Source organism: Pelodiscus sinensis, chromosome W (assembly GCF_052426305.1).
Source record: "Pelodiscus sinensis isolate ZL-2025 chromosome W, ASM5242630v1, whole genome shotgun sequence".
NCBI classification, from domain to species: Eukaryota; Metazoa; Chordata; order Testudines; family Trionychidae; genus Pelodiscus; species Pelodiscus sinensis.
In genome coordinates, this window is record NC_143084.1 from 10,305,670 (window position 1) to 10,330,860 (window position 25,191).

The 25,191-nt window shown below is 58.9% G+C and overlaps 2 protein-coding genes across 2 annotated transcripts in view; both read left to right on the forward strand.

Moving 5' to 3' along the window:
* The window catches only part of LOC102454332 (scavenger receptor class F member 2-like), a 264,639-nt gene that overhangs the window by 61,379 nt on the left and 178,069 nt on the right, over positions 1-25,191 (forward strand). The gene's annotated exons all lie outside the window — the stretch shown is intronic.
* LOC149520856 (uncharacterized) lies at positions 1,813-6,795 on the forward strand. The gene has a single exon (XM_089775088.1). It carries the CDS (start codon positions 4,792-4,794, stop codon positions 5,545-5,547), a length of 756 nt encoding a protein of 251 aa, XP_089631214.1. The 5' UTR covers positions 1,813-4,791; the 3' UTR covers positions 5,548-6,795.

Consider the following 25,191-nt stretch of genomic DNA (forward strand, 5'->3'; position numbering starts at 1 on the left):
TTTATCGCGGCTCCGTGTGTCGATGGAATGACACCACACCAGCTTTTAGCGTCCGAACTCAGAGAGGGTCCAGCGCTTGGCTGCCTCACTAGAGACACCGGTGTGCCCTTGTGGAGCCGTGACACTTAAGACGGGCCTATTAGACAGCAACAAATATAGACAAACAGGGGGCTTGGAGACTCGCTGGGTCACGAGGTTCGGCTGACCCCCCTTGCAATCAAGAAATCCTGGTCATCGGGTTTCCCCTTGCAGGATTCTTGGGGCGGCTGGAGTCAGCTTAAGTCTCAGACCTGGTCAGCGACAGTTATGCTTACACACAAACCTGTGGTTTCACAATTTAGGTTTCCAACAAATCATTTAAAACAAAGAACAAGAGTACTCCTACTAAAAACAAAAGCAATCCACTGGAGTTTTCCTAACTCCTCATAACTTCCCCACGCAACCCACGGGTTCATGGTGTTCCTTCTGGGGCTTACAGAGGCTTTTACCATTCGGGTGCGACCCGCCTACCCTATACGTGTTTTCCTACCGGATACACCGTGTTTATTCGAAGTTCCTACTGTCCTCGAAGGACAGTTCTCGAATTACCAACACTACCCAAAACACAGGGAATTATCGGTATACTCACTCTGTCTCTGCCCCGGCGCCTTCTCTTCGGACCTTACAGCCTAGTTGACTCATTCAATAGAGACTCCTTTAACTTTCCGGATGTCCCGACTCACGCTTTCGGTGCCGTGACGGACTCAAACAGTCCGGTGCGCACTTCACGGTCACCTACAGCGAATCTTGTCGTCCGACTCCGGAGTAGTCCAAGGGAGGTCCCATCTGGGTCGCCAATTTGTTGCATAAATTGCAAGGTTTCGTCCCCTTGGAGGCTAGTCTGATTTACCCCAAGAAGAGAGTCACACTTTCAGGCTGGGTCCAACTCAAGTTTATTGGTTGCAACCACGGTACGGCTAAGGAACTCAATGTTCAAATCAGAGCCGACCCCCAACATCTCATATGCAGGGGTTTTTATAGGGTTCACATCCTTCCTGGTTTAGGTGCCTTAACATGATAGGTTACTTCATTTTTTGACGTTTAGCATTCCTATAGGTCAGGTTAATTTTCCAAACGAGGTTAAATACAGTGCCTACTTGCTGACTTTGCGGTTACAGCTGTATTACATTCATTCACTCTTGCTGAACAATGGGCAAGCCATACTTCCCTTTTCCCTTTCCTGCTTGAGCCGGTCACAAGTTTAAAGGATGTGGAATCTATCCATATCTCTACTTAACAGAAGACTGGTTTCACCTCCCCTCGTCTCCTTATTATAAGTTATTACTTTGACAGGCCTTGACCTTTGTCATGTCTTACTCCTATACAAATAGCAAATATATCTAAGCATTAGCAATGTATGTATATTGTACGTGCCCCTCATAGGGGAATCAATGGCTCCGGGGGATTTGACTTCCCTTTTACACATCACTATCAGACCATTTGTTTATCTTTAGACACTGATTCGTTCTTGTTCCTCAGAGCCACGTCTCCTCCCATCCCCGAAGACCTTTCCCAGAACTATTATATCTGAGTGCAGCTCCCCCAGAGCCTGCCTTGCTCAGAACGCTGTGTCCAGGTGGTTCCTTTGGGAGGTCCTGCCTTTCCTTCCATGGTCAGCGCTAGCCCTGGGGCAAGGTTGGGACCAGCAGCAAAACTGCAGGGCTACGTCTAGACTGGCATGATTTTCCGGAAATGCTTTTAACAGAAAAGTTTTCCATTAAAAGCATTTGCGGAAAAGAGCGTCTAGATTGGCAGGACGCTTTTCCACAAAAGCACTTTTTGCGGAAAAGCGTCTGTGGCCAATCTAGACACGCTTTTCCGCAAAAAAGCCCCGATCGCCATTTTCGCGATTGGAGCTTTTTTGCACAAAACAGTACTGTGCTGTTTACACTGGCCCTCTTGCGCAAATGATTTGTGCAAGAGGGCTTTTGCCCGAGCAGGAGCAGCACAGTATTTGCGCAAGAAGCACTGATTTCTTACAGTAGGAAGTCAGTGCTTTTGCGGAAATTCAAGCGGCCAGTGTAGACAGCTGGCAAGTTTTTCTGCAAAAGCAGCTGATTTTGCGGAAAAACTTGCCAGTCTAGACACAGCCCAGATGTCTGCGGTGCAGTGAGAGCACCCAGGGCAGCATGTATATCCCCAGGCTCCTGTTGGCCAAGTGGCATTGCAACCAGACAGGTTGGAGTTCAGTCTGCCCTGTGCTGGGCCTCCCCACAGACAACTAGTCACAGCTGACGTCCTTTCCCATTACAATGCCAGATGCCTCCAGGAGACAGCAGAGTTCAGACATCAGTTCCAAAAGCAGTGTCTGGCTTTCCCTAGTCCCTGCCCTGATTTGGGGTCTCTTCGCTGTTACTGCTGACAGCTGTTTACATCCATAGCGAAGCCTTGTGAAGCTGAGCCAAGAGAGCCATGTACACTCAGGGGAAGAAGTCTACAGCAGTTTTTCCTGCATGAATCATTTTGAAGTGTTCCTCGTTTAGGGTCCTTGTCACACACTAGGTTTTTCATTTGGGCCTTGGCAGGAGAATGAAACTCAGGCTGGCCACTTACTCACTATGCAGGGGTTGAGGGGTACTTTGGAGACAGTCCTTTCTGCCCCCATGCACCTCCTCCAACTCTGGATCCACCGTGTTTGGAATGTAATGGGTGTGTCTAGACTACAGGGTTTTGTCAACAAAAGTGGACTTTTGTCGACAAAACTATACCTGTGTCTCCACTGCCACTGAGTTCTGTCGACATAACGTCAACAGAACTCGGCAGTTTTGTCGATGGCTGTAAACCTCATTCTACAAGGAAGAACGCCTTTTGTCGACAGTTCTGTCGATAGAAGGCGTTATTGCATCTACACTGTCCTTTGCGTCTACACTCTCACGTTGACAAAGCGGCTTGCTTTGTCGACAGAACTGGATGTAGTCTAGACGCTCTTTGTCGACAGAAGCTTTGTTGACAGTATCTGTCGACAAAACTTCTGTTGAGAAAAGCCTGTAGTCTAGACGTACCCAATGAGAGCAAATTGAGGGGTTTCAGAGTATACTTCACAGCCCCCCAGAAAGAAGATGTAGCTAACAGAGAGGCCTCGTCTCTGAGGTGGGAAAGGAAAAGAAGTGAAGGAGGGGGCACAGAGATAGGGGGTGGAGAGAAAGAAAGGCTGTGTGGCTGGAACGTGAAGAGCTTCAGTGAACATTGCTAGAGTTCTAATGCCTGATGTTTGGCCTGACCATGTTTGTGGTGAGTGGAAGAAGCAAATGGTTAGAATTTGGGGGTCTGCATATGTGTGTTCTGTGTACAGCCTCACACTAACACACTGTTCACGCTGACACAACTGCAGGGAATTCAGAGGCTACAGTTCCTACAAGAGAATTAAGTGAGCCCCTTTTCCCTGCTGCTGCACCATTGCCTGGATGAGAGGCCTGCAACTTTAGGACTAAGATCATTTGCTGCAGTTGTGGCCTGCAGCCACTACCAGGCGAGGGCTTAAACCCAGGAGGCCACCACTGGTGGCGGACCACTGCCAGTGGGTCGCACCAAAGCGGGGAGCCAAAGGGGGCCGTCCTTTGGTGGGGGCCGTCCTTTGGTGCAGCCCTTCGGGGCAGACTGAGGGTGTGTGTTGTACTGGGGTGATGGTTTTTGTGTGTGTGTGTGTGTGTGTAATGAGCCCGGGACAACAACATGGCCGCCTGCTGACCCGGAAGAGGAAGCACCCTCTGTGACCCCTTGGTGGGCAGGTCCAACCACACCTAGCCCCGCCCACAGGAAGTCAGAGGGCGGGTCTAGGACTCTAAGAGCCCCGGGCTCAGTTAGAGCCAGGCAGCCAAGCCGAGCAGACGCCTGGTCTCAGCTCCCGCAGCAGAGGCCTCGTCCGTGCTGCCCTTGGCTGGATGACTGGGTTGGGCCGCCTGGACCCCTGCCAACCCCGGAGCCCTGGCCTGGGCAGCGGAGACACCGGCTGCCGCCTGAACCCACACCGATCCCACCGGGACCCTCGTTGGGCACCGACAACTGGACTGGGCCTCCGGGACCCCCGCCTGAGCCGGAGCCCATGGACATCCTGCCAGCCCCTCCATCGCCTGAGGACACCCCGGAGAAGCGCCGGAGTCTGGTAGGCCTGCAGGGGGGATCGGAGTGTGGCCCAGGGATAGCCGACCTCGGGCCGGCTGAGGACATGGACGTCGGGTGGTCAGCATGTTGCGGCCAGGACCCCCGGCAACCCTCGACCTTGTCAGCGTGTAACAGCCCGGATTCCCACTGACCTAGTGGTTGCCAGGCTGCCAGTATCAGGGCCCTGGGCCGGGATGCAGTAGAGTAGGTGGGCCTGCATCTCCCCCCCCCGCCGCCACCCCTCCCATTGGGTGGCAGGTTCCCCCTGTGGGGCAAACCCCCCGGAGCGAGGAGACCCGACCCCTGCCTGGCTGGAACCTGGCCAGAGATTCAACTACTGCTTTCCCCCATTGCTCATCACCCTGACCTAGGGCCGTGTCTTAAACTGTGTTCATAAACCCTCTGTGCTTCCCCCTCCACCTGGTGTCCTGACCCCAGGCTGGGTCATAGGGGGTTGTCGCTCAGCCAACCGGAAGGCCAAGGCGTGTCACGCTGACTTGTGGACACCCTAGAGAGTCAGCGGTGCCCCATTCACTGACGAGAGACTCTTTACATGTGGTGGAGAATGTGAGCAACGCCCACTCCCCTGACATGAGGGAATTGTTGGAAGTTAGGGATTTTTGGGTTTAGGGAACTACAGACTCCGGGATCATGAAGCCACTTGTTAAGTTCCTCGTTGAGAGTCAGCAGCAGCAAGAGCTGTTGCTACAACGCCTTGCTACGCAGCAGGAGCAGCTGCTCCAGCAATTGACGGCCCAGCATCGGGAGCAACAACAGCGACTGGCCACTTTAGTCCCCTTACCTGGGGACAACTCAGCAGCAGGGGCTAGAGACTCGCCATCTGCTGCACCACCGATCCACCTCTCCAAGATAGGGCCAGAGGACGACCCCGAAGCATTTTTGGAAACTTTTGAAAGGGTGGCCTTGGTGGCCGGATGGCCCCAGGGACAGTGGGCTGCCATAATCACCCCCTACTTAAGTGGCCTCGCCCAGATGGCTTATCGGGGCCTCTCTCCTGTGGTGGCCAGAGACTATGGGCAGGTAAAGGCCGCTATTCTGGACGCCCAAGACATCACCCCTGAGACCTTTCGGTGGCACCTTAGGACGCTTACCTATCCAGCAGGGGCTCAGCCCCGGGCCATCGCCCAGGAAATCCAGGATCTGGCCTGTCGCTGGCTACATCTGGAGAACCGGACTGTACAGGACGTAGTGGAGGACATAGCCCTAGAACAGTTCATGCACGTCTTACCTCCCCAAGGCAGAGCCTGGGTACTCCGCCACCGGCCCACAACTCTAACTCGGGTGGTCACCCTGATGGAGGACTTTCTGGTGGCAGAAGCCCCTGTGGGTCCAGAGATGCTGAGAGCTAACCCTGACCTTGCACCAGGACCTCCCCATCAACTGTGACGGTGGGCCCCAGAGGGGAGAGCCAGCCCCCTGAGAGGAGTCTTTGAGGCTGAGCCCAAAACCACGGGCGGGGAGGACCACGCACAGGGCCCTCAGACATACGCCCTGAGAGAAACCGAGGCAGCAGACCCCACTCCACACACAGGGAGCCCCTCCAACCGGGGCGGCCTGAATTGGGACCCTGCTTTTCTTGCGGTCAGCGGGGACATTTGCAACATGACTGCACTAATACAGACTGTAATTTTGGGAAGGTCTGTGCTGGGGAGTCTCATGCCTGACTCCGGTCTCCCCTTAAATTGAGCACCTTGGTTAAGGTTGGGTCCCAGGACTGGGCTACTCTCATAGACTCGGGTTGTGGATAGACCCTCATCTGGCCTGGGCGGCGGAGACACCGGCTGCCGCCTGAACCCACACCGATCCCACCGGGACCCTCGCCGGGCACCGACAACTGGACTGGGCCTCCGGGACCCCCGCCTGAGCCGGAGCCCATGGACACCCTGTCAGCCCCTCTGTCGCCTGAGGACACCCTGGAGCAGTGCCGGAGTCTGGTAGGCCTGCAGGGGGGATCGGAGTGTGGCCCAGGGATAGCCGACCTCGGGCCGGCTGAGGACATGGACGTCGGGTAGGCAGCGTGTTGAGGCCAGGACCCCTGCTGACCCTTGACCTCATTGGCGTGTAACAGCCCGGATTTCCACCAACCTAGTGGTTGCCAGGCTGCCAGTATCAGGGCCCTCGGCCGTGATGCAGTGGAGTGGGTGGGCCTGCGTAGTCCCCCCCCCCACTCCTCCCATTGGGTGGCAGGTTCCCCCTGTGGGGCAAAACCCCCTGTGCTTGTTGGCTCTCCTGGAGTGAGAAGACCCGACCCCTGCCTGGCTGGAACTCGGCTGGAGCTTCAACTACTGTTTTCCCCCATTGCTCATCGCCCTGACCCAGGGCCGTGTCTTAAACTGTGTTCATAAACCCTTTGTGCTTCCCCCTCCGCCTGGTGCCCTGACCCTGGGCTGAGTCGTAGCGGGTTGTTGCTCGGCCAACCGCAAGGTCAAGGCGTGTCATGCTGACTTTTGGGCACCTTCAAGAGTCAGCGGTGCCCCACCCACTGACGGGTATAGCTTATTATTTTGTGGTGGTGAGAGCAGCACATTTGTTATTTGTGTGGTGGCCTATTCAGTGCCTGGTGAAAGCAGGGAGGGCAGAGGAGGGCTCCTGGTGAGAGAAGGTTCCCCCTACCTGCCCGTACTGAACGTCAAGGATGGGGTGTGTGTGTGTGTGTGTGTGTGTGTGTGTGTGTGTGTGTGTTGTAGACTTCCCTCCTCCCCCAATTGTGTTGTGGCCTGGGTGGGGTGGTTAACAGGGCGGGTTCAGATGGCATAGTGGGAGTTGTGATGGGCAGGGGGAGATATGTGGTAAGATCAGGATGGGTCAGCTGAGGGGATCGAGGTTTAGACAGTTACAAGCTATTTCTTGTTCCTTTGCTGTTCCCATCCTCAGTGGTCTTGGGAATCTTAACAGCCAGCTGTCAGGCCTAATGGTGCTGCTGCTGAATGCCAGGTCAGTATCCCACAAGACAGCTGTCATCCATGATTTAATCCTGGATAAAGGGTCTGACCTGGTGTCACGAGGCCGCCCTCTCCTGTAGCCCCCCAGGCCGCGCTCAGGATACCACTTGACTCGGGGTCACCGGGCGGAGTGGGGGGTCCGGGCCCGCCCTCTCTCCGGACCCCGACCCAGGGCCCTGACACTGAGAGGTGCCCTCTCAGTGGTAGCAGGGGGGGCCGGTACCCCCAAAACGCCCCTGCTCTCGGGTTACACAGCCCGCCCTGGGTCTTGCTCCACTCCGCCGACCCTCACTGCTTTGGGTACCCGCCTGTCTCTGCGGGCTCCCCGCTGCCTTGGCTGCCTCCTTGCCTGGCTCCCGTGGCTCGTTCCTCCCTCGCTCGGGCCCCTCCTCCGGCTGGCTTGGCTGCCGCAGGTCTCACCCCCGCTGCCGCTGGCTCCTGCTCCGCCGCCGCTGGCTCCTGCCCAGTCGCTGCCGGCTCCTGCTCCGCCGCCGCTGGCTCCTGCCCCGCCGCCGCTGGCTCCTGCCCAGTCGGGTCCGCTGGCACCGCCGGTTCCGCCGGTTCTGCCCCCCTTCCCCTGGCCTCCCCGGCTCCTTTTATCCCCCCTCCCCTTGCCGTCCCTGGCGTTGCTCTCCCGACGTCATCACCGGCGCGCCCCGGCGCCGCGTGATGACGTGTCCCTCCGCCCCCGCTCGGGCCTGCCGTGCTGATTGCCGGCTCCGCGGCGGCCCCGTCTGCCTCGCTCAAGTGGCGGGGTTGCTCCACCCCGTCACACACCTCCCCCCTTTGCAAAGTTCCTACACCCCCCGGTTGCTCGTCACCCGGCAACCGTGAGAGGCAGTCTGCATTCCCATTGTCCTTGCCGGGTCTGTGTTTGACTTCGAAACGAAAAGGTTGTAAACTTAAATACCACCGCATTATCCGCGCGTTATTGTCCTTCATGGTCTGCATCCACTTCAGGGGTTCGTGGTCCGTCACCAGCGTGAAGGCATTGCCTGTAAGGAAATAGCGCAGAGAGTCTATGGCCCATTTGACGGCTAACGCTTCCTTTTCAATCACTGCGTAGTTTTTTTCCCTAGGGAACAGCTTGCGGCTCAGGTAGGCTACGGGGTACTCCGTGCCCTCTTCCTCCTGCGCGAGAACCGCTCCGAGCCCCACTTCGGAGGCATCGGTTTGTAATATGAACGGTCTTTCGAAATCAGGTGGCCGTAATACTGGCCCTGACATCAGGCACTGGCGGAGCGCCTCAAAGGCCCGCACCCCTTGGGGCGTCCACACCACCCTTTGGGGGCGATCTTTCTTTGTAAGGTCTGTTAGCGGGGCCGCCAGTGAGGCAAAGTGGTTTATAAACCGCCGGTAATACCCCGCGAGGCCTAAAAACTGGCGGACTTGTCGCTTGGTGTGGGGCCGAGGGTAGTCTCTAATGGCTTGTACCTTGTCCAGCAATGGTTTTAACCGCCCCCTCCCCACCGTGTATCCCAGGTACGATACTTCCCTGTTTCCGAATTGGCACTTCTTGGGGTTTGCCGTGAGTCCTGCTCGTTGGAGCGCCCGCAGGACAGCTTCCAGCTGTTGCAGATGGTCCTCCCAAGTCCTACTAAAGACGACAATGTCGTCTATATATGCCGTGGCGTATTCGCGGTGGTCTTCTAATATCTCGTCCATCATCCGCTGGAATGTAGCTGCCGCGCCGTGCAGCCCGAATGGCATGGTGACGAATTGGAAAAGCCCAAACGGGGTAGCGAACGCTGTCTTCTCTCGGGCTGCCGGTGCTAAGGGTATTTGCCAATACCCCTTTGTGAGGTCGATTGTCGACAAATACTCTGCCTGCCCCAACCGTTCCAGCAGCTCGTCTACTCTGGGCATGGGGTACGCGTCAAACTTAGACACGGCGTTCAGCTTACGGAAGTCAATGCAGAAACGTGTCGCTCCGTCCTTTTTTGGCACTAGCACGATGGGGCTCCGCCACTCACTCCGCGATTTCTCCACTACTCCCCACCGTGTCATGTCCTGCAGTTCCCTTTGGACTGTGTCCCACAACTTCCGGGGGATGGGGCGCACTGGGTCTCGAACCTTTTTTCCCGGCTCCGTGGTGATTTCGTGTTGTACTAGGGTCGTTCTCCCAGGTCGGCTCGTTAGGCTGGCCGCTGCCCGTTGCAACACTGCCCGGAGTTGGCCCTGCTGAACCTGATTTAGCTCTTTCCCCACAGGGCTAGCTGCCCAGGTGACCTCTTCCTCGCCCCAGGGCCCAAACTCGATCTCTGTACTCAAGGCCTCTGCTAGGGGCTCTTCCCGTGGTACCCACCGTTTTAATAGGTTGATGTGGTACACCTGGCTTTGACGGTGCCTACCCCCCACTTGGACTTCATAGTCTACCTCTCCGATCTTTTTAATGACCCGGTACGGCCCTTGCCACTTGGCTAACAGCTTGGACTCCCCTGTTGGCAGCAGCACCAAGACCGGGTCGCCCGGACTGAGGGTCCTCGGCCGTGTCCCCCTATCGTAGTGGCGGGCTTGGGTTTCTTGAGCTTTCTCCAGGTTTTCCCGTGCCCACCTCCCTATGGTCCTCATACGGTCCCGTAGCTTAATTACGTATTGGACGGCCCCCAGTGCGGAGGACGTCTGCTCCTCCCACCCTTCCCGCACTAAGTCTAGTATACCCCGCGGTCGCCGGCCGTACAATAGTTCAAACGGCGAGAACCCCACCGATGACTGTGGTACCTCCCGTACCGCGAAGAGCAGGGGCGGTAGCAGCTTGTCCCAATCGTGTGGATCATCCTCCACCAACCGCCATAGCATCGCCTTCAAAGTTTGATTAAATCGCTCGACGAGGCCGTCCGTCTGGGGGTGGTAGGCCGCGGTGCGGATCTTCTTCACCTGCAGCCAGTTGCATAGCTCCTTCATCAGCCGCGACACCAGGTTCGTGCCCTGGTCGGTCAAAATCTCCTTTGGGAGTCCAACACGGGCGAACATCTTTACGAGCTCGTCGGCTATCGCGGCTGCAGTGGTCTTGCGTAGGGGCACGGCCTCCGGATAGCGCGTCGCGTAATCAACTACAACCAAAATGTACTGATGCCCCCTCCGGGTGCGCTCCAGGGGTCCTATCAGGTCCATGCCTATTCGCTCGAAGGGTTCCGATACCAGCGGCATGGGCACTAGGGCGGCTCGGGGTACCCGGGCCCCAGAGGTCCGTTGGCATTGCGGGCACGACCGGCAGAAATCCTTAATGTTCTGGTACACCCCTGGCCAATAAAACCTCTGGAGCACCCGTTGCTGCGTTTTCTCGGTCCCCAGGTGCCCTGCCCAATGGTTGTTATGGGCCATCTCCATCACCCGCCACCGATACGCCTTCGGCACGACCAATTGGGTTGCCCCATCTCCTAGCCCCGGGACCCGATACAGCCGATCCCCCTGGATCTTGAAATATGGGCCTTGCCCGGGCCTCTGCTCGGCCTCTTCGCCCTCCCCCGGGGTGCTCAGTGCGTTCTCCCATGCGTGCTGTAGCGTCGGGTCTTCCCGCTGCAGGACTAGAAAATCGCCCTTATCGATCTCTAGGGCTGCCAATGACTCTCCCCTCCCCGGTTCCTGCGGGGGCAGCGGCCCTGCGTCCTCCTCCTGGGTGGCCCATGCCTCGTGCGTGCCTCCCTGGTCGCGGGGGTCCCATTCCCCCAGGAGCCGCCGCAGTCCGGGCCAGTCTCTGCCCAGTAACACGGGGCAGGGTAGCCGGGGTGTTATTGCTACTCGCAGATCCCCGCCCTGCTGCCCGTCGTGTATCTTCACCCAGGTCGTGGGGTACGACCTAGTGTCCCCATGCACGCATTTAATCCACACCGGGGTTCGGGTGCGCACCCCTTTCCCTAGCGCGTCTCGCCGCACTAGCGTCTGCCCGCACCCCGAGTCCAGTACGGCCTCCACTGCCTCCCCATTTAGGCGTACCTGCCCTGTTATACGGGCCCGGCTTACCTCCGATCGCGGCCCTCTCTGGGGTTTGGGCTGTCCGAACGTGCAGTCCATCATGGGGCATTCCCGGCGGAAGTGGCCCTCCTGGCCGCACTGGAAGCACGTCGGTTTTACTTGGGGGCCCGGTGCTTCTTCCGTGCCCCTTTCGGCCCCGGTCCGTGTTTCCACTCTCTCGCGGTGCTCGGCCCCGCGCCACACTGGGGCTAATCGCCGTTCCGGCCCTCGGGTTGGGGGGCTTCTGGCCCTGGGCCCTGTGTTGCCCCGCCCTTCCTTCCCTCTGGGGCTGGGGTCTCCCCGACCCGCCGGGTTGGTCACGGACCCTATCTTGCCGTGTCCTACTGGTGCCTCGGCCGCCATGAAGTGCTCCATGAGCGTCACGGCTTCTTCCATAGTCCCGGGCAGGTGTCGGCGTACCCATTGCTGGCCCTCCGCGGGGAGCACCTGCAAGTACTGCTCAAGTACCACCAGGTCCGCCACCTGGGCTGCTGTCTTATTAGATGGCTCCAGCCACCGCAGCCCGGCTTCCCGGATCCGCTGGGTGACCGCTCGGGGGCGCTCCCCCGCTCCGTACTTTGCTGCTCGAAACCGCTGCCTGTACGTCTCTGGGGAAATGCCCATCTGGTCGAGGATCGCCTCCTTGACCTTGTAATAGCACAACGCGTCGCGGTCCGATAAGCTTCGGTAGGCGAGCTGCGCCGGGCCGGACAGGTAGGGGGCGAGTATCGTAGCCCAGTGCTCCTGGGGCCAACGGGCTGCTATGGCCACCCGCTCGAACGTCACTAGAAACGCTTCGGTATCGTCCTCCTCCCCCAATTTGGCGAGCCTGATGGGTAGTCGTACTGGGCCCGTCATGTCCTCCTCCCCCTCGTCGGTGGGTCCCGCCGGCCTTGTCCCATCCCTCAGCTCCCGAACTAGCTGTTTCTGCTGCTCCCTAAATTCGGCTGTCAGTTGCCGCAATGCCTCTGTCTGTTGCCTCTGTAATTGACGCTGGCTATCCACCAGCCACTCCACGATTTTGTCCCCATCCATGGTGCCTCAACCTATTCGGGGTGGCAATGGAAATGGAAGAGGGGGAAGGGACCAAAACCGAAAGAAAAACGAGGCCCCTCTCCTCCTGTGCCCTCCGTTACAGGGCCGCCATTGCCCACATTCTCCACCACGTGTCACGAGGCCGCCCTCTCCTGTAGCCCCCCAGGCCGCGCTCAGGATACCACTTGACTCGGGGTCACCGGGCGGAGTGGGGGGTCCGGGCCCGCCCTCTCTCCGGACCCCGACCCAGGGCCCTGACACTGAGAGGTGCCCTCTCAGTGGTAGCAGGGGGGGCCGGTACCCCCAAAACGCCCCTGCTCTCGGGTTACACAGCCCGCCCTGGGTCTTGCTCCACTCCGCCGACCCTCACTGCTTTGGGTACCCGCCTGTCTCTGCGGGCTCCCCGCTGCCTTGGCTGCCTCCTTGCCTGGCTCCCGTGGCTCGTTCCTCCCTCGCTCGGGCCCCTCCTCCGGCTGGCTTGGCTGCCGCAGGTCTCACCCCCGCTGCCGCTGGCTCCTGCTCCGCCGCCGCTGGCTCCTGCCCAGTCGCCGCCGGCTCCTGCTCCGCCGCCGCTGGCTCCTGCCCCGCCGCCGCTGGCTCCTGCCCAGTCGGGTCCGCTGGCACCGCCGGTTCCGCCGGTTCCGCCCCCCTTCCCCTGGCCTCCCCGGCTCCTTTTATCCCCCCTCCCCTTGCCGTCCCTGGCGTTGCTCTCCCGACGTCATCACCGGCGCGCCCCGGCGCCGCGTGATGACGTGTCCCTCCGCCCCCGCTCGGGCCTGCCGCGCTGATTGCCGGCTCCGCGGCGGCCCCGTCTGCCTCGCTCAAGTGGCGGGGTTGCTCCACCCCGTCACACCTGGCCAGTATCAGAGGGTATGTCTACACTACAAAGTTAATTCGAACTAACGGATGTTAGTTCGAATTAACTTTGATAGGCGCTACACTAGCGCTCTGCTAGTTCGAACTTAATTCGAACTAGCGGAGCGCTTAGTTCGAACTAGGTAAACCTCATTCCACGAGGACTAAGCCTAGTTCGAACTTACTAGTTCGAACTAAGGGCTGTGTAGCCCTTTAGTTCGAACTAGTGGGAGGCTAGCCCTCCCCAGCTTGCCCTGCTGGCCACTCTGGCCAACACCAGGCAAACTCTACTGCCCCCCTCCCGGCCCCGGAGCCCTTAAAGGGCCACGGGCTGGCTACAGTGTTTGTGCCAGTTGCAAGGCTGCCAGCACCCTGCCAGCAGACCCTGCACCTGACACCCCATGAGCCAGCCACCCGATGCCCCCCAGCCCTCCCCCTCTTCCCGGGACCAGCCTGGAGGCTCCCAGGAGCCTGCCCAGGGACGCAAGAGGCGGGCGCCCGCTTGGTCTAGTGCGGAGATTGTGGACCTCATCCAGATTTGGGGGGAAGCCTCCAATGTCCACGATCTCCGCACTAGCCACAGGAACGCGGCAGTCTACGGCCGCATGGCTGCCAGCCTGGCCGCCAGAGGCCACCACTGCAGCAGGGAGCAGGTCCGCTGCAAGATTAAGGACCTGCGGCAGTCCTACTCCCGGGCCTGCCTGCCAGGGGCCGACCCAGAGGCCTTCCCCCACTTTCTGGCTCTGGACCGCATCCTGGGGGCTCATGCCATCCCTGCCCCCCGGGAGGTGATTGACCCTGGGGCAGAGGGACCACTCCCTGACACCGAGGAGGAGGAGGAGGACACCGAGAGCAAGGAGCTTGGCGGCAGCCTGCCCAGGACCCAGGACCCCCGAGGCACCCCACTGAGCCGCTCGCCTGTGTCGTCCGAGGCCGGGGAGGCCTCCACATGTGAGTACCATCATGCTCCCCTTATGTGTACGGGGGGCTGGGGGGAGAGGGAACCCAGGGACCGTGCGCCTGGGCCTTGCCCACCATGGGGCAGCAGCTGGGTGTCATGCAGGGGCCCTGGCCTTGCAGAGGGGGGCTGGGTTTCACCCACCTGGGCCCCAGGGATAATTGACCGCTGCTCTTGTTTTACCACAGCTGCAGCACCTGGGCCTGCAGGGCGCACCACCCCGCCTGCAGCAGCTGCCCGCGCCCGGGCCAGCAGGAGAGCCAGGAACCAGGAGGAGTACCAGCGGCGGCACCTCCGCTTCCTGGATCACCAGCTCTGCACCCAGGACCACTGGGTCCAGGAGGACCTTCGGCTGCGCCAGCGGAGCTTGGAGGCGCTGGAGGAGCAGTGCCGTGCCCTCAGAGGCCACCTCCAGAGCCTCCTCGACCGGTTCCCGCCTGCTCCTGCTCCTGCTCCCCCTTCCTCCGCAGCCCCTGTCCCTCCTGCCCCAACCTCCACACCCATTCCCCCCCAAGGCCCCCGCACCCGCAGTGCTGCAAGACGGGAGAGGCAGCCGGACCCCCACCCCTGAGCTTTCCATTCCCTTCCTCCCTTCCCTCCCCTTCCAGCTCCCTCCTCCCAGGTTTCCCCCTCCCCTCTCCCACCCTCACTCCTCCGTCCCCCCACCCCATTTATGTTAAATAAAACGAGAGGTTGTTTGCCAAAACAGGTGTCTTTATTTGACATTAGGAAGGGGGGTTAGGAAGGGGAAGGGGGGGAGGGTGGAAGAAGGCCCCAGTGGGGCATGCAGGGAGAGTTCAGTCCTCCTCCTCCTCCACCAGGAAGCTCTCCCGCAGGGCTTCCCGGATCCGGACGGCCCCCCGCTGGGCTTCCCGGACAGCGGCGGTGCAGGGCTGACCGTAATGGCCAGCCATGCGGTCAGCCTCAGCCATCCAGGCTGGCAGGAAAGCCTCCCCCTTTCTCTCACACAAATTGTGGAGCACACAACATGCCGCCACCACGGGAGGGATGTTGTGCTCGGCCAGGTCCAGACGGGTGAGGAGGCATCGAAAGCGGGCTTTCAGTCGCCCGAAGGCCCCCTCCACCACGATGCGGGCCCTGGTGAGCCTGGCATTGAAGGCCTGGTGGGAGGGATTGAGGTGCCCCGTGTAGGGCTTCATCAGCCACGGCTGCAGTGGGTAGGCGGCATCCCCCACCAGGCAGACGGGCATGTCCACGTCCCCGACCCTGATGTGGCAGTGGTCCCGTCCTGCAGCCTCTGGTACACGGAGGAGTTGCGGTACACCCGTGCGTCATGTGCCTTGCCGGACCAGCCCACATTAATGTCCGTGAACTTTCCCCGGTGGTCACACACGGCCTGCAGTGTCCCTTCTGCGCAGGGCAGGGGCGAGCCACTCGCAGAGCTCCAGGAAGGTGTCCCTCCTCATCCTGAAATTCTGGGTCCACTGTCGGTCTTCCAAGCGCTCCAGGACGATGTGGTTCCACCAGTCGCTGCTGGTGTCCAGACGCCAGATGCGGCGGGGCACGCCAGCGTCCAGGCGCCGCTGCATCTCCTCCACGGCCCCCAGGGCGGCCAGGCGAAGAGGCAGGGGGCTAACGTGCACCAGGAGGTGCCAGGCAGCCTCGAGCCATTGGTGGCAGGCTTGCAGCAGCAAGTCCAGAAAGTGCACCAGAAGGTGCAGGGCGAGCTCTGGCTCCATGTTGCCACCTGCGGCGGCGTCCCTGAAGGGAAGCACCGACACAGACGGGCACAGAGAAAAACGCTTTGCTGTCCCTCGGCGAGGTTGGCAAGCAAGCAGGAAAAGCTGAGAACCGGCTGTCCAGGGGGGTCCCTTTAAGCACGAGCCTCAGATAGCCTCAGACAGCAGCCACACAAAGCAACTACTGACCTGATGCCCTGCCAGAACCGGTTTCAGCTGCCCTTAAATGTGCCCCTGCGTCCAATCAGTGTGGACACGCTAGTTCGAATTAGCAAAATGCTAATTCGAACTAGTTTTTAGGTCTAGACGTGTTAGTTCGAATTAGCTTAGTTCGAATTAACTAATTCGAACTTAGTTCGAATTAGCGCTGTAGTGTAGACATACCCCCAGAGACCTGGCTGGGAGTGGAGTCTCCAGCCTTGACTTGATGGTCGGGGAAGGGGGGTGGCGATTGTCTATCGGGATACCATGTCACTGGCCAGGGCCCTGGTCCAACAAAACACTAGATTTGAGTGTCTGTACCTTTTGTTGGGTGGCTGGGATAAGTTTGGGTGTTCTGCTTGTGTACCACCCACCTCGCTGCACGACAGATGCTCTGCTCGAGGTGGCAAGGTGGTCTCAGATGTGGCATTGAGAGGACCCCAAGGCTTTTGGCTTTGGGGGACTTTAATATTTATGCCGAGGCTGTCCTGTCTGGTCCAGCTTGAGAATTTACGGCCACCATGATGACCTTAGGACTATCCCAAGAAATAACTGCCCCCACACATGTGGCAGGTCGTATGCTTGATCTAGTCTTTTGGACTAAGGGTGATAGAGATTTCAGGATAAGGGATGTGGTTACACTCCCTTTGTCATGGACCAATCACTACCTGATCAAGTTTAGACTATTTTCCGATCTCCCCCTCTGCAAAGGTGGGGGGGTGGCGATTAAAATGGTCTGCCCTCGGAGGCTGATGGATCCAGAAGGTTTCCTGAGATCTCTGAGGGCTTCTTCGGCCATTATAGCTCGTAGTCCTGTTGATGCCCTGGTCGATATATGGAACTTGAGGTAGCCCAGGCAGTGGACATGATTGCTCCTAAGCACCCTTTTCGGGCTAGTCAAACCAAGTTCTCTCCCTGGTTTTCTGGGGAGTTGCAGGCGGCGAAATGGGCTGTGTGACGGTTAGAATGCCACTGGAGGAGAACTTGAGCCAAGTCCAATTCACTGTGGGTTAGAGCCGAATCACAAGCCTATTCTGTGGCAGTGCTGACAGCGAAGAGGTACTTCTCCGCCTGCATCACGTCTGCACAGTGCCGTCTGGCGGAATTGTTTCAAGTGGTGCGGGGTCTCTTACAGCCTGGCCCTCGTGATAAAATGGAGGAGTTCTTGTCTCCCTGCTGTGATCTATTCACGAAGCACTTTACAGATAAGATCGCTCGCATTCGGTCTGATCTGGACTCTGGCTGCTATGTAAGTGGGGCACAGAATGTGTTGAGCGCACTGCTCAGTCATTTTTCTTTGGAACAGTTTCAGCTATTGCAGACCAAGGATGTGGACAAGGTGCTTGGAGGAGTGCGACCAACCACGTGCTCGCTTGACCCCTGCCCTTCGTGGCTTATTAAATCGAAGCGAGAAGGGATGACTGGTTGGGTCCAGTGGATTATTAATGCGTCTTTTAGATATGGGTCGGTTCCCGCCATGTTGAAAGAGGCAGGAACCGTTCCTTAAAAAGCCTTCCCTGGACCCATGTGATGTGAATAACTATTGCCCAGTCGTTAATATTCCTTTCTTGGGCAAGGTACTTGAGTGGGCAGTGGCGTTGCAACTCCAAGCTTTCTTGGAAGAAACAGATCCATTTATCTAGATCCATTTCAGCCTGGCTTCAGGCCTGGTTTTGGAACAGAAACTGCCTTGGTTGCCCTGGTAGACGACCTATGCTGGGAGACAGACAGGGGGAGTGCATCCCTGTTGATTCTCTTGGACCTCTTGGTGGCTTTCGATACCACCGATCATGATATCCTTCTGGAGCACCTAGTGGAACTGGGTGTTGGAGGCACTGTCTTGCAGTGGTTCCAGTCCTACCTGTCAGGACACTTTCAGAAGGTGGAGTTTGGGGGTTGCTGCTTGACCCTGTGGCGATTCTGCTACAGGGTCCCGCAAGGTTCCATCTTGTCCCCTATGCTGTTTGTTTAATATATATGAAACCGCTGGGAGTGGTCGTAAGGAGATCTAGAGGATCTCATCAATATGCAGATGACACCCAACTCTATTTCCCTGTGACATTGGATCCAAGTATGGCAGCAATCAATCTAGACCAGTGTCTGGAGGCGGTGATGAACTGGATGAGGTTGAATAGGCTGAAGCTGAATCCAGATACGACCAAGGTCCTGTGGATCAGGAAACCACCTGTCCAGGAATGTGGTGTGTTACCTGTTCTAGACGGGGTCACTCTCCCCCTGAAAGAACAGGTGCGCAGCTTGGGAGTCCTCCTGGACCCTTTTTTAACATTTGAAAATCAGATTTCCTCGGTGGCCAGGAGTGCCTCTGGGCAGCTTCAGCTGATCCGCCAGCTCTGACCCTTCCTGAATAAGAATGACTTGGCTGCAGTGATTGATGCTCTTGTCATAGCCTGATTGGATTATTGCAATGCGCTCTATGTGGGGCTGCCTTTGAAGAGTCTTCAGAAGCTTCAACTGGCCCAGAATGCGGCTGCTCGAGTTTTAACTAACACTCGTTATACGGAGCACATTATGCCGGTGCTTCGGCAGCTGCACTGGCTTCTGGTATGTTTCCGGGCACAATTCAAAGTCTTGGTTATGACCTATAAAGCCCTAAATGGGTTGGGACTGGGGTAAATGGGTTGGGACCGGGGTATCTGAAGGACTGACTCCTCCTATACAAACCTGCCCAGAGATTGAGGTCGGCTGGGGAGGCTCTGCTCCGTGTTCCTTCACTTATGGAGATACGGTTGACATCTATGTAGAGCAGGACCGTCTCAACCTTTGCCCCTAGGCTGTGGAATTCTCTCCCCTGGGACATTCACCTGGCACCGACATTGGCACTGTTTCGACGCCAGGCCAAAGCCACCCTTTTTACCTATGCTTGTATTGGTGTTTAGGGGTGTGTGTGTGTGTGTGTGTCCCTCCCGCCTCTTGAGGTGTTTTAGCAGGTTTTATGTCTCTTCCCCCCGCCCCCTTGGGATCCTATATTTTATACATATTTATCGTGTTTTTAAGAATGTTGTAAGCCGCCTCGAATATTTTAAAGAGAGAGGCAGGGTAAACACATTGGCTGCGTCTAGACTGGCAAGTTTTTCCGCAAAAGTGGCTGCTTTTGCGCAAAAACTTGCCAGGTGTATACACTGGCCGCTTGATTTTGTGCAAAAGCACTGACGTTCTACTGTCCGAAATCAGTGCTTCTTGCGCAAATGCTCTGACGTACCCATTCGGGCAAAAGCCCTTTTCCGGAAATGTTTTTGCGCAAGAGGGCCAGTGTAGACGCTAAAAACTGTTTTGCACAAAAAAGCCCCGATGGCGAAAATGGCGATCGGGGCTTTCTTGCACAAAACCGTGTCTAGATTGGCACGGATGCTTTTCCACAAAAAGTGCTTTTGCAGAAAAGCGTCCGTGCCAATCTAGACGCTCTTTTCCGCAAATGCTTTTAACGGAAAAACTTTTGGTAAGAAGAGCCGGGCGCGCACCTTCCCCACGTCCCACCATTGCCGCGCCGAGGGAAAGGCGGGCCGCTGCCCTCGCCAGGCCTGCCAGAACTCCCGGAAGGACGCCACGAAGCCCACGTCCTCCAGCAGGCTATTGTTAAAGTGCCAATAGGCCGGCCCCAGCCTCTCCGCTGTCAGAGAGGCTTTCACGGCCACCAAATGGTGGTCCGTGAACGGGGCCGGCCGGACGCTGGAGGAGTGGGCTCGTGCCAGATGGAATCGAGACAGGTAAATGCGATCCAACCGGGAGTGGCTCGACCGTGTTTTCCCCACCCGGACGTAAGTAAAGGTGGTACTGTCATCCGGGTGGTGGTCTCGCCAGACGTCCACCAGGGAGTGATGTTCCACGATCTCCCTGAGGACGTCTGCCGCGGCCTGGCAGTTTGTGAGTCCTACACGGTCCCGGTCATCGAGGGTGGTGTTGAAATCCCTGCCCAGGACCAGGCCCTCGCGAGGATCCAGAGTGCCGAGGAAGGTGGTCACCTGCCGATAAAAGGTGACCTGGTCCGGGCCTGCGTTCGGGGCGTAGACGTTGACCAGATTCAACGTCCGCCCCTCCACGCGGGCCCGGACGTGCAGCAGGCGGCCCAGGACAACCTCGGCGGTCCCCAGCACCTCGGGCCGTAGGGCAGGGGAGAACAGGGTGGCCACCCCGGCCGAGCAAATGCCGAGGTGGCTAAAATGCACCCCGTCCCCCCACTCCAGCCGCCAGCCAGCCTCGGCGGCTGGAGTCGTGTGGGTCTCCTGCAGGAAAACCACCGAGTACCCCCCTCCTGAAGGAAGGAGAGCACCCGGCTCCTGCGGAGACCCGCCCTACAGCCCCGGGCGTTCAGCGTCGCGATGGTGGTGTACTGCATTGAGAGGGCTGGGGTGGATCCTCGCGGGCAGGTGAATCGGCGGCCTCACGCAGGCCCCGCAGCAGACCGCTCCCAGACCCGAAGGTCAGGAGAGCGTCTCCAAACCTGCGCAGCTCGCTCCTCAGCGCCAAGGGGGAACCAGGGTTCTCCTCCGTCTGGGCCCCCGGATGGAGCTTACGGGCCACGGAGACGGGCAAACAGGGATCCGATCCCCGACGCGGTGCCGACACAGATGGTGCCACGCTGCCCGTTCCCAACCCTGGCGGGGGAGGGGGCGGCGGAGGGAACAAGGCAGCCCCTAACGGGTTGGGGACCGGGGATACAAAAACAACCCCCCAAGAGCCGCCCACAGCTAATGGGAAGGAGACGGCCCTCGCGGGGGTGGCACTGGCAGACATTTGGGGGGGGAGTGGGGACTGGTCAGGTAACACAACGGGGACCGGGATGGGAGGAGGACGGGGGGACGGCAGCGGAGGGGTTTTCTCCACGGTGGGGGTGGGGGGAAGGATGGGCTCTAGGCCGGACGGTGGGTTGGGGTTGGGGAGGCAGGGATAGGAAAGGGATCGGGAGCAGCGGAGGGCTCGGGGCTGGAGATAGGTTCGTAGAGGGCGGAAGCGGGAGTAGGGGGAGGATCGGGATGTGGGAAGGGATCAGGATCCTGGACGGGGTCTGGAGGGGCGTCCCCCGTGGCAATCCCACCGGGCTGCGGCGCCTCCCGAATGGGGACCTGGGAATTGAGAACAGGAAGGGGGGTGCCCGCGCCGACGCCAGGCTCAGGTGGAAAGACAGGTGTTGGTGCCTCGGCCGGAGTGGTGTCTTGTGTGGGGCCCCCAACGGGAAGGGGGGATGACCGCCCCGCCTCGGTTGCTGGAGAGGGGGCACCCCCAGCCCCGGGACCTGGCCGCTCGGCACCAGCCATCGCCCCTTAGGGCTCGGCGGCATCACCTCTGGCGGTCGAGTCGGCTGGGCCAGTGGGCAGTATCAGGGGCGCCCCGAGTGTGAGGACGGGGTCAGCCACCTGGGACACAGGGTTAGGGAGAGGAGGGGGCGGCGCCACAGAGTCGCAGCCCAGACCGAGGCCAACTAGCGGAGGGTCGTCCTCCCCCTGGGTGAGCGGGGTCAGACCCAGGGCCTCGATCTCCTCAAAGATGGAGCTAAGCTCCATCCCCTCGGCCCCGGAGCCTTCCCCTCCGGCCGCCGAGGCAACAATTACCTCAGCGGGGACGGAGGGGGGCTCAGTTGGAGCCGGGGTCGGGGGGGCTCCACCCGAGGCCTCCTCGTGGAGAAGCTCCGCAGGGGGGGCATCGTCATCCCCCCTCGCTGCCACGGCTTCCTCGGCCGGCGCCTCCTGCTGACGCTCGCTGGGGGCGGTCTCAACAGCGCTGGCCGCCCTCGGGATCTTTCGGGGGGCCTTCCCACCTTCCCCATCGGAGGGGGGAGAGGGAGCCCGGAGGGGGGAGAGGGGAGGGCGTTGCGGTAAGGGTTGGAAAGGGGGGGTAGCTCCACCTGGGGGGGGCCCTCTCCCTCGCCCGGCAGCAACCGCGCCACCCTCTCCTCCTCGGGCCCCGCAGTGACTGATCGAATGGAGGTGGGGCCCGCCTGCCCGCTCGGGCATGCCGGAGGGGGCGCCTCCGTCTCCCGAGCAGGGCCGTCGGTTGGAAGAGGGGTGGCCACGGAGCCCGGACTACCAGGGGGGCTGGCGGTGGTGGGGCTGGCGCCCTCACAGGCCCCGGGGGGCCCGGACGCCTCCTCCGACCGGGCCAAGGGACAGTCCCTCTGGACGTGCCCCATCGCCCGGCAGAGGAAGCACCGGGTCTCCCCCGAGGAGTAGTGGACTCGATAAAGGGCCCCCTGGTAGGGCACCATGAAGGACCCCTCGAGCGCCTCCCCGCCACGTGCCGCCGGCAGCAGCTGCAGCTGAACCTGCCGGTGGAAGGACAGGACGTGGCGGAGGGCGGGGTCCTTACAGCCCAACGGGAGAGGGCTGATGGTCGAGATAGGCTGCCCCAGGGTGGAGAGGAAAGGCAGCAGGGCGGCATTGGGGAGGAAGGGTGGGACGGAGGTGAGCACCACCCGTACGCCCAGGTCCTCCAGCGGTTCGAGGGGCACGTGCACGCCCCCCACCGCCAGGCCCCTCTCCACCGCCTCCTGGGCGGCGGCCTCTGAGGCAAGGAAGAACACCGCCTTGCCATACATTTTGGAGGCCGCCACCACGGCCGAGGCCCCCACCACCCTCGCCATCGCCCGCACGTGGGTTTCCATGTGGGGCGAGGCGGCGACCAGGAAGCAGCGGACGCCGTGTCTCCTGGTCATGGCGGGAAAGGGGCCGCGGCCGCCAGGGATGGAGCTGGAGGCGGCAGTCGGGGCAGATGACCCGGCACGTGGGGGGGGGGGGGGCAGCGGCCACCTGGGCGTACGCTCTGGGGACTGTGGGTGGATCGCCCCCAGAGCCGGTGGAGGGAACAACAGGGGGAGAAGGGGTTGCGGTGGCTGTTTGGGCCGCAGTGGGCGGGACGGCCACGGCCACAGGAGGCGGAGCTTTCTGGGCCTGGCCTTTACCCTTTTTCCCTCCCCGGCCCTTCTTACCGGCTGAGGTAGAAGGCCCACCCGCACCAGGGGGGGCATCAGCCGTGGCAGCGGCAGGGCTCGGGCCAAGGGCCAGGAGGTCAGCCGCATCAGTCATTTGAGGGCCAACAGGGGCAGGGGCCTCCTCCATCATGGGGAGAGGGCGGAAGGAGGCACAGATGACAAGGAGGAAGGGTGAGGACTAGCCACTCCGCCTCGCCAAGCAGCAGGCAGGGGAGGAGGACGTCAGTGAAAGGAGAGGGGGTGGAAGAGGGGAGGGCACTGGGTTCGAGGAAGGGGCAACCATGGAAGGGGAAGGTTAGCAGCCACTCCTCCCTGCTGAGGCTATGGCAGAGGAGGAGGGCGCTATTGCAGGGGAGGGACACGCGAGGAGAGGGGGTACACAATTGGGGAGGGAGGGGGAACCAACCACTCCCTCCCACCGACTGATTTCTGGGAGGGAGGGTTCTACCAGGGGTAATAGACTAGGGAGCCTAAAAGGCCAGCGACCTGTCCTCCCTGCAAGGCTGGAAGCAGAGGAGGAGGGCGCTGGCAGGGCAGACAGGAAGCAAGGTGGTGGGTGCAGGGCGGGGGCCAGCTCCTCCGGCTGCACTGGGGTACAAAGGGGACTATGGGGCTGTTGGGGGGGGGGGGTGATGTGCGGGGGGGCACTAACTACAAAGGGGGGGACAAGCGCTCGGGGTGGGGACTGGAACTCTGGCTGGGGCTACAGGACTGCTGGGGGCAGGGGTATTGGGTGAACAAGGCGGGGCAGGGCAAGCAAGGGCTGGGAAACAGAACACCAGCCAAATGTGGGCGGGGTGGGTAGAACAAACTGAAGCTGGGCGGGGCTGGTCAGCAAACTGAGGGAGGGAGGAGAGAACAGAGCTGGCTAATGGGCTGGGGTGGGCAAGGCTGCTACAAAGGGGAATAGGGCGAGGAAACCGAGGGTGAGAGGGGCCCCCCAACCAGACACTACTAAGGGAGGGGGGGCCAATCCTATTCAACTTATTCATAAATGATCTGGAGAAAGGAGTAAACAGTGAGGTGGCAAAGTTTGCAGACAATACTAAACTGCACAAGGTAGTTAAGACCAAAGCAGACTGTGAAGAACTTCAGAAATATCTCCCCAAACTAAGTGATTGGGAAACAAAATGGCAAATGAAGTGTAATGTTGATAAATGTAAAGTAATGCACATTGGAAAAAATAACCCCAACTATACATATAATACGATGGGGGCTAATTTAGCTACAACTAATCAGGAAAGAGATCTTGGAGTCATCGTGGCCAGTTCTCTGAAGACGTCCACGCTGTGTGCAGCAACAGTCAAAAAAGCAAACAGGATGTTAGGAATCATTTAAAAAGGGATAGAGAATAAGACAGAGAATATCTTATTGCCCTTCTATAAATCCATGGTACGCCCACATCTTGAATACTGCATACAGATGTGGTCTCATCTCAAGAAAGATATACTGGCATTAGAAAAGGTTCAGAGAAGGGCAACTAAAATGATTAGGGGGTGGAACGGGTCCCCTATGAGGAGAGATTAAAGAGACTGGGGCTACGACTAGACTGGCATGATTTTCCGGAAATGCTTTTAACGGAAAAGTTTTCCGTTAAAAGCATTTTCGGAAAAGCGCGTCTAGATTGGCAGGACGCTTTTCCGCAAAAGCACTTTTTCCGGAAATGCGTCCGTGGCCAATCTAGACGCGCTTTTCCGCAAAAAAGCCCCAATCGTCATTTTTGCGATCGGGGCTTTTTTGCGGAAAACACTACTGTGCTGTCTACACTGGCCCTTTTCCAGAACAGCACTGATGATTTTACATGATATCGTCAGTGCTTTTCTGGAAATTCAAGCGGCCAGTGTAGACAGCTGGCAAGCTTTTCCAGAAAAGCGGCTGATTTTCTGGAATAACTTGCCAGTGTAGACACAGCCTGGGACTTTTCAGCTTGGAAAAGAAGAGACTAAGGGGGGATATGATAGAGGTCTATAAAATCATGAGTGGTGTGGAAAAAGTGAATAAGGAAAAGTTATTTACTTGTTCCCATAATAGAAGAACTAGGGGCCACCAAATAAATTTAATGGGTAGCAGGTTTAAAACAAATAAAAGGAAGTTCTTCTTCACACAGCGCATAGTCAATCTGTGGAACTCCTTGCCTGAGGAGGTTGTGACGTCTAGGACTATAACAGGGTTTAAAAAAGAACTAGATAAATTCATGGAGGTTAGAGTCCATTAATGGCTATTAGCCAGTATGGGTAAGGAATGGTGTCCCCAGCCTCTGTTTGTCAGAGTGGAGATGGATGGCAGGAGAGAAATTGTTTGATCATTACCTGTTCGATTCACTCCCTCTGGGGCACCTGGCATTGGCCACTGTCGGCAGACAGGATACTGGGCTGGATGGACCTTTGGTCTGACCCAGTACGGCCGCTCTTATGTTCTTATGCCCCCAGGAGGGTGGGTGGC

Coding starts and splice junctions, on each gene's coding strand:
- LOC149520856 (XM_089775088.1), top strand. CDS start 4,792: ATGAAGCCACTTGTTAAGTTCCTCGTTGAGAGTCAGCAGCAGCAAGAG.